The following is a 9,340-nucleotide window of genomic DNA, read 5'->3' as shown; positions in this document are numbered from 1 at the left end:
TTCTGTTCCATTGGTCTATATATCTGTTTCAGTACCAGTACCAGGCTGTTTTGGTTACTGTAGCCTTATAGTATAGTTTGAAGTCAGGTAGCGTGATGCCTCCACCTTTCTTCTTTTGGCTTAGGATTGACTTGGCAATGCAGGCTCTTTTTTGGTTCCATATGAACTTTAAAGTAGTTTTTTTCAATTCTGTGAAGAAAGTCATTGGTAGCTTGATGGGAATGGCAGTGAATCTATAAATTACCCTTGGGCAGTATGGCCATTTTAATGATATTGATTCTTCCTATCCATGAGCATGGAATGTTCTTCCATTTGTTTGTGTCCTCTTTTATTTCACTGACCTCATGATCCGCCCGCCTCGGCCTCCCAAAATGCTGGGATTACAGGCGTGAGCCACCGCGCCTGGCCCACACTAGCCACATTTCTAATCCACACTAGCGCACATATTGGACAGCACAGGTGTAGAACATTTCCATCCTCGCAGAAAGTTCCATAGATTGGACAGCGCAGAATCCTAGTGTGTGTCTTACCTTTGCTCCATACCCTCAAGTATTTGCTAAGTGTTTGCAGCTGTTCCCCTCCCGAAACAATGGGGTCATTTTCTCCCAGGGTTTTCAGTTCTTCCACTTCACCTGTCAGTTTTTCCTTGGCAGAACTGAATGAAAAGCTACAGCCCTTCTTGGTTCTTCAGCTGTTTACAAAATCAAATAATTGGCAGCTGAAGTCAAGCATGGAATGTATATAAAGAAAGCTCTGTCTCATCTTTTGCGCAGCTGGGTAGTTGGTAACAGCATCCTCATGCAGTCGGTCTTTGAGTTCCCTTTCTGTCTTCCTGCTAACTTAGCGCCATGCTGCTTGCCTATTCGTGGCTTTCCATATAGGGGTGAGTGTGGGGATGCATGTTATCTCGCTTATACATATATGTACATATATTTCCTGCTGCTGCTTTTGCTTTTTTTTTTTTTTTTTGCTGCTGCTTAAATGTGCTGAAGAAAGAAAGAAGCCCTTCCCTTGGCAAACTCCAGCTCTGAAATCTAGTCCAGCAAGAATTCATGATATCATTGTTTACTTTGTTCAAATTTCAACTCCCTATCCTTCTTCCCTTCACTTTGGAGAATTATTGCCAGTTCTTCTAGTTTTGCATAGCTTTTTTATCATTCCAGCTTGTCTTTGTTACCCACTTTTTATGTTTGGACCTTTTTCTTATCTTTTCCCTAAAACAGGGGCAAATATTTTCTTTAAAGGGCCAGATAGTAAATATTGTTGGCTTTGTGGGACAGCTGGTCTGTGTCACGGGTGCTTAACTCTGCCATTGAAGCGTGAGAGCAGCCTTAGATGGTCGCAAAAGGATGGGCAAGGCTACATTTGGCCTGCAGTCTATAGTCCCCCACCCCTCCACCCCTGCCCCAAATAGCATTTTAAATCCTACTTCATCATGCCAGGAGTCTCTGATCTGCCTTTTCTTCCACAGTCATGGCCTTCCAATTCTAGAGTTAAAAGTGCCAGCCGTGGCCGGGCACGGTGGCTCACGCTTGTAATCCCAGCACTTTGGGAGGCCGAGGCGGGCGGATCATGAGGTCAGGAGATCGAGACTACGGTGAAACCCCGTCTCTACTAAAAATACAAAAAATTAGCTGGGCATGGTGGCGGGCGCCTGTAGTCCCAGCTACTCGGAGAGGCTGAGGCAGGAGAATGCATGAACCCGGGAGGCGGAGCTTGCAGTGAGCCGAGATTGCACCACTGCACTCCAGCCTGGGCAACAGAGCAAGACTCCACCTCAAAAAAAAAAAAAAAAAGTGCCAGCCATGCCTTGATTTCCTTTATAAAATGTGTCATTCATTAGCAAGTACATATCAGATTTCTTCTGATTTCATTGTGTGTTCTGTGTGAATCAGCAGAAGGCCCAATGAGGCTTGCTAAGTCTTGGCTTCTAACACACCTCAGATGTATGTTCTAGGAGACTGAAACTCCCGGTTTACTTGATTTCCACTCGGTGTTGAGAAGTTACTAGTCACCACATCCCAGTGTGCATACGGTCTTCCATGTTATTCTAGATAACATTAATTGAGCATGTACTGTGAGTCAGACACTGTACTGGGTACTTTACATGCATTAGATTGTGTGATCCTCATAAGTGCACCATAAGGTGCTACAGTGTTAGCACTATTTAACAGATGAGAAAACTGACATTAAGAAATTAAGGACTGCCTGTGGTTACACTGCCAGTAAGTAGCAGAGCTAGACCTGAACCTAACTTTGTTTAACTCCAAAGTCCTTGTGTTAAAAATACACACCGTGGGGTTACCTTGGGGTAAATCCATCCATGCCCCCACCCATCCACCATTCATCTAGATTTCAATTATCTGTGCTAAAAGCCATGGAATCACTTATATTTTTTTCCCCAGTTTCTTGTAGTTTTATCTCTTTTGCCAATCTGTTTTTTTTCTTTTTTTTTTTTTTGAGACAGGGTCTCATTTTGTCACTTAGACTGGAGTGCAGTGGTGCGATCTCGGTTCACTGCAGCCTTGACCTCCCTGGGCTCAGGTGATCCTCCCGCGTCAGCCTCCTGAGTAGCTGGGACTACAGGCACATACCACCATGCCTGGCTAATTTTTGTATTTCATGCAGAGATGGAGTTTCATCATGTTGCCCAGGCTGGTCTCGAACTCCTGGGCTGAAGCAATCTGCCCATCTCAGCCCTCCAAAGTGCTGAGATTACAGGCGTGAGCCACTGCACCAGGCCCAATGTGTTAAACTTAGTTCCAAGATCTCTCAGTGCCTCAGAATGTCTTCCTTTATGGATTATTTCTTCCATCTTTTCTAGAATACAAAACTCTTCCTTTCTTATAAATTGGTGTATAAAGAGGCATATCATAGGCTCTTAGATTTGCAAAGACTTATATTTATAGGACACATACTTCAAGTAGAAAGAAGACAAATACAGCACACGCAGTCTATGAATCAGTGATACAGTGTCTCTCCTTTCTAGGTAAGTGACATGAGGTAGAGTTGCTTTTAGCTTCCCCCGACGGATGCCTCCTGGACATTTCTAAGGCAAGCTAATTACTTCCTTGGTCTTCCCACTACTCTGTATTGTCCTTGACTCACCACCACCTTCTGTTAATCCTTCTAGGTGTCCGTGCTGCTACTAACTGGTCCAGTCCAAATGAAGCCCAGGTTACTCTACCAGACACTTAGGGCCCCTTGAGCTGAATGAGCCATATTGTCAGATCATGAGAATGTTGTCTTTGTGATTTCATGTTAGAGGTCTTCCAGTTTACTTATGAAAATACATTAGATTCACAGATACATAATTTGTTTATTCCAGAAGCTACGTATCTTCGCTAGTATACTGGAAACTGCCAAGCTTAGTAGCATCTTACTCTACAATGTCAGGTTTAAATTAAAAAAAGAATTCTACACTTCCCATTAGTCATTTTTTAATTTGAAGATTGATTACTAAAAATACGTACTATTTTTCACTTAATTAGGAGCCATATATTGAAGACCATGTCTGGGAGCTTCTACTTTGTAATTGTTGGCCACCATGATAATCCAGTTTTTGAAATGGAGTTTTTGCCAGCTGGGAAGGCAGAATCCAAAGTACGTAAGAATTTTTATGATATTGTAATGATATGGTATAATATGATTTTAGAACTGGAAGATCTGGACAGATAAGGTAACTGAAATCCACCACAATTAAATGAGGCTTGCTCAGGAGCCCACAGACTGATAGAAGCCAGCCAGGGAATGTCCTTGGAGATGTTTATTCATCCTTTAATTCAGCACAGACTAGCATGACGCTCTGGCATTCCCATCATTCTCAGTTCACTATGGCACCCACCATGAATTGCTGCTGCTTAAGCACATAAAAACATAGTTCACCTGTAGTGGACTGCCGCCTTGAAATGCCATGAAAGTCCAGGCTGTTTTCATGAATCACGTTTTTCATCAGGACCTAGTGGGTTAGAAAAGACCCTTACTTCCCTGTCTTCCTGCTGCCACTGGGTCTGCAGCACCTCACTTCAGGGGCCTTCTGCAGCACTTCCTGGCTGGGTTGAGCCTGCATGCTCCCCTCCCCAGTGACACTGTGGCCATACCCAGGAAGCTCAAAAGCAGCACCAGAGGTGATACCACCTGACCTTCTTGTCAAGAATGGTTCCAAAAACCAAGCTTGGCTCGAGAACATACTGCCATTCAGACCCGTAGATTTTTTTTTTTTTTTTTGAGACAAGGAAATGGACCATATATTTTAAGAAAGATTACCATCCCAAATGCTTAAAATAAAACCATTTGGATCTTATTTATTTATTTTTTTTTTTGAGACAGAGTCTTGCTCTGTCGCCCAGACTGGAGTGCAGTTGACATGATCTCAGCTCACTGCAACCTCTGCCTCCTGGGTTCAAGCAATTCTCCCGTATCAGCCTCCCAAGTAGCTGGGATTATAGGTGCGCACCACCGTGCCAGGCTAATTTTTGTATTTTTAGTAGAGACAGGGTTTTGCCATGTTGCCCAGGCTGGTCTCGAACTCCTGACCTCAGGTGGTCTGCCTGCCCTCGGCCTCCCAAAGTGCTGGGATTGCAGACATGAGCCACCACACCTGGCCCAGACCTGTAGAGTTTTGACACGAGAAGAGCCCAGTTCTTTCCAATTTCTGTCTCTAACAAATTGCTGACAAGTTCGCTATGTTTCTCCCAACCTCCAAAAATTGGCTTTAATGTCCTTTAAGGAATTGATGTTTTAAGTTAATTGTAATGCATAATATATGGTATTTTTCAACTATTCAGGCCTTGCCACCAAAATAAGATAGACATTTGTTTAAGGGATTCTCTACGAGGTGGAGTTGCGACATTATTTTCTCATATTATGAGAACACTACTCATTAAAACTTGTTTTGAGGTATCTCTGTACCAGTACTGCTTTGTGGGATGCAGCTACTTGTATGTAATTTCTGTGCACTCCACTGCCCTTGTGTTGGACAAAGCACACATAAAAATACTTTGTTGCATAACTTGATTTTAGTTCTTTCTCCTCCTACCACTCACTTTCTTAAAGCGTTTTCAGTTTGCTCCTAATTCTTCAGAATTGATCATCATTGTAAAAGAAAACACTGCTGTGAGCCAGACACAAAAACATCCATTTCTCTAAGGATTCACTTAGCTTTGTCATGGCAACATGAGTGAAGTAAAACATGTTTAACTATGCGTGGGATTCCAGGGCAACGGGCCGCCCTCCTCCAGCCCAGGCATGAGAACAGCCTCCTTGGCAAGGAAGCCGTCTCGGTTTCCTGTGGCTGTTGTAACAAAGTACGAAAAACTGAGTGGCTTGGGACAGCAGAAATTTATTGTCTCAGTTCTGAGGGCCACCGTCTGAAATCAAGTTATCAGTGAGGCCATGCTCCCTATGAAGGCACAAAGACAAGGGTCTGTCCAGGCCTCTCTCCCAGCTTCTGGGAGTTCCTTGGCTTGTGGCAGCATAACTCCAGTCTTCCTGTGGCATTTTTCTCCCTGTGTGCATCTCTACATGTTCCCTTTTTCTAAATACACCAGTCCATTGGATTAGGGGCCCACCCTAACTCCAATGTGACCTCATCTTAGCTAACCACATCTGCAACAACCCTCTTTCCAAGTAAGGCCACATTCTGAGGTACTGTTGCTTAGGACTTCAACAAAGGAATTTTGGAGAGGAAACACTTCAACCCATAACAGGTATTCTTTGAAAAATGGCTTGGGTTTTTTTGAGACGGAGTTTTGCTCTTGTCCCCCAGGCTGGAGTGCAATGGCGTGATCTCGGCTCACTGCAGCCTCTGCCTCCCAGGTTCAAGCAATTCTCCTGCCTCAGCCTCCCGAGTAGCTGGGATTACAGGCATGCACCACCACAGCCAGCCAATTTTTGTATTAGTAGAGATGGGATTTCACCATATTGGCGAGGCTGGTCTCGAACTCCTGACCTCAGGTGATCCACCTGCCTCAGCCTCCCAAAGTGCTAGGATTACAAGCATAAGCCACCGCGCCTGGCCAAAAAATGTATTTTCAAAGAATTACATTGGAGTAAGACTGCATTCCAAGTTCTGAATTTCGTCTTCACATTATGGTCAGACAGTCCCACCTTCTGTTCACTTAAGCCATTTCAGCCCAGGAAAAGGACACTCCCAGCTGTGACAGGACTGTGTCCTGCTGTTGACACAGGTGACTGCTCACAGCTGGGGCTGAGCATCACTTCCCATTACTCCCAGGTCCCGCTGCCATGTAAGCTCCATGCACTGGAAAGAGGCCTGTGGCAGGCCGTTATAAGTGCCATTTCAACTGTCTCTACTGCTTACCTGGTGCCACTGTGCAGGAAGCCCCGCCCTCTCAGTTTCCTCCCAGACCTTGAGGCCTGGTATGAATGGCACCTCTTCTCCACAGGATCTTGTTTTTTGTTTTTGGTTTTTTTTAACATAGTATCCTTTTTTTACATGTTTAGATGGTTACAGAATTTGGTAACTTCCTTCTTGAAACATGAAAAAAAATTTATATGAAAAAGATTTTCAATAAAAGATTTCAATAAATGTGTATATAGAGGATTTGTATAAATCCTCTATATACACATTTCATTTATTAATTGGCTGTTTCTGTTGAGATTTAGATATCAAATTTAAAAATAGAATATAATATGAAAACAGATCTTTTATAAGTCTCATGACAATAACGAAGAAAGTATAAAAGCAAACTTTTTTCCCCACAAGAAAACCATCTATAGAATTTACAGAATGAAATGTCAGCATTCTTGATGCCATATGGAAATGTTAATCTGTGGTTGCTCACACTGTCATCTAGGACGACCATCGTCATCTGAACCAGTTCATAGCTCATGCTGCTCTCGACCTCGTAGATGAGAACATGTGGCTGTCGAACAACATGTACTTGAAAACCGTGGACAAGTTCAACGAGTGGTTTGTGTCAGCATTTGTCACTGCGGGGCATATCCTTACCTTCTTAGTAAAGATAACTAACTAAAGTTTGGGCTCACAAACCAGAAGAACATGGAACATAGATGCCAGGCTCTGAGTCTGTAGACTTCACAGTCAGGTGAAAATGTAAGTTTCCATTTATGGGGCTACTTTTCTTTTTTTAGGGGGTAAAACATTTTGTTTAATAGCTAATTTTAAAACTAAGTCTCATACACAAAAAAAGTTTATCTGGACCCTATCAAGGGTGATTTTACTTTATTTTATAGTTATTTTCTAACTTTGAAAGCTTATGTTCTCTTTATGATAAAACTAAGCTAATTTTAAACCCAGTTTATATATTCAACTTTTCCATCACAAATATACTGCATGTGACTAATTTGAAGAATACTGTATCAACGAACTGGTTGCTTTTTGTTTTTCATTTCTAAGAAAGATTATGCCTTAATTATTTCACATATGAGGTTTATTATGCTTCATGACATAAGACAAGAAGATGGAATAAAGAACTTCTTTACTGATGTATATGATTTATATATAAAGGTACGGTATGTTCTATAATTTTAAAAATCTGATGAGAAAGGATTCGACCTTTGTCAGGAAACTGGCCTACTGAAGTAACTCCCTTAGGCTGCAATTTACCTTTCAGACTAGCTTTCCCCCATCAGAACTCTCTGGCAACTCCCTCCGCAGGTAAGTCTTCACAGCCAGGTGAATGTGTGTTTAGGAACACAACTCATGGTAGTTACCTTTAGATGATTGTGAAGGTAAATTGGTTTCATTCTTCACCTTGTTGTCCTCATAGCTGATTTTATCAGGGATCCCTAAAGACAGCAAAGAAGCAGCCTATATAAGGGAAAATTGCTTCATAATTTAATCTAAAATGTTTCCATCTACTTTACAAATAAGTTACAGTGCAATTAATAGAGATCATAAACTGGCAGGAAGTGATTTTTATATGATCAAATAGCCACTCAAGAAGAATGGCGCCACTTGCATTTCTTGATTTTGAAAAATAATAATAGGACGTTATGGTTACACTGCAGTGATAACAATAGTATGTTTTGTTTTGGAGACAGTCTTGCTCTGTCACCCAGGCTGGAGTGCAGTGGCATGATCTCAGCTCACTGCAACCTCTGCCTTCCAGGTTCAAGCGATTCTCCTGCCTCAGCCTCCCAAGTAGCTGGGACTACAGGTGTGCACCACCACACCCAGCTAATTTTTATATTTTTAGTAGAGACGAGGTTTTGCCATGTTGGCCAGGCTGGTCTCGAACTCCTGACCTCAAGTGATCTGCCCACCTCGGCCTCCCAAAGTGCTGGGATTACAGGGGTGAGCCACCATGCCTGGCCATATGTTTTTAATAATTTAAGTTCTGTATTTGGACAGAATTTCTTGCATATCAGCACAGTAATACAATTTAACAGTATTCCTAGTCAGAGGTAGTAAGTAATATTTAGCCCTCTTATAAAGATGAACAGTGTCAAGTGATTAAGGTATAAAAATTAGCAATGCCTTTCCTCATTAGTGATTCCATTTAATGATTTTCTCTCATGAGTTATGATACACTAATTTGAGAAGCTGATCATTTAGAAGTCTTGTATTAAAGGAGAGTATTAAAAACCTGATTGTTAAAAGATTACCACACAAGAATAGCTTTTTCTGAACTCTGAGCACATGGCAGACTTTTTTGTTTTATGTAGCCAAAGGACCATACAGATTAATCCATTTATTTATAATGAATATGAGTATTTCACACACAGGGTGAATTCTGAAAGTTAACTGACACAGGCAACATTTATCATACTGCCATTCGTTTTGCCACAGATACTTCTCAAAACCAAAACACCAAAATAAAAATTTCCTTAAGAGGATATTAGTATTTAACAATGCAGCATTTTCAATAAAACTTTAAAATGTGGTCTTTAGACTTTGGAATGTCTTTGGTTTTTAATTTAAAACTTTAAAATTATTTCCTTTCAGAAACTTATGATTTGTCAGCTTTTTTGCTTCACTAATACTTTCTTCTTTCCTAGTTTTCAATGAATCCATTTTATGAACCCAATTCTCCTATTCGATCAAGTGCATTTGACAGAAAAGTTCAGTTTCTTGGGAAGAAACACCTTTTAAGCTGAATGCAGAAAATTCCAAAATAAATGATGTCACCACAATGGTGTATACTCAGGAATGTGTACATTGTAAGTTACTTGATTAATTAGCCTGGAAAACTTTTGTGTATTCTCAGCTTATCTAAACCTAATGAAATTCCTTTTATATTTAAAAATAGTACATTGTCTCATGTCACATTATCAATAGATCCATTGGTATTTCCTTGTGAACAGTGTTATTTATAAAGAGCTCATTATCAATAATCATGTTTTTTTTTTTTTT

The 9,340-nt window shown here is 41.2% G+C and overlaps 2 protein-coding genes across 5 annotated transcripts in view; one reads left to right on the top strand and one right to left on the bottom strand.

The window, feature by feature from the left end:
* TRAPPC2 (trafficking protein particle complex subunit 2) overlaps positions 1-9,334 on the top strand; it is a 52,152-nt gene extending 42,818 nt beyond the window's left edge. For 2 of the 4 annotated variants that reach the window (XM_058441681.1, XM_058441680.1), the window contains 2 exons: positions 3,492-3,603; positions 6,819-9,334. In XM_058441681.1, coding sequence (XP_058297664.1) covers positions 3,511-3,603; positions 6,819-6,998 — 273 coding nt within the window. In that variant the 5' untranslated portion in view covers positions 3,492-3,510 and the 3' untranslated portion in view covers positions 6,999-9,334. The remainder of the gene's footprint in view (positions 1-3,491; positions 3,604-6,818) is intronic. The other 2 variants (XR_009214339.1, XR_009214338.1) reach the window with 2 other exon arrangements.
* The window catches only part of EGFL6 (EGF like domain multiple 6), a 198,187-nt gene that overhangs the window by 43,285 nt on the left and 145,562 nt on the right, over positions 1-9,340 (bottom strand). The gene's annotated exons all lie outside the window — the stretch shown is intronic.

Source organism: Hylobates moloch, unplaced genomic scaffold (assembly GCF_009828535.3).
Source record: "Hylobates moloch isolate HMO894 unplaced genomic scaffold, HMol_V3 SCAFFOLD_7, whole genome shotgun sequence".
Taxonomy (NCBI): Eukaryota; Metazoa; Chordata; class Mammalia; order Primates; family Hylobatidae; genus Hylobates; species Hylobates moloch.
This window is presented reverse-complemented; position numbering and strand designations above follow the sequence as displayed.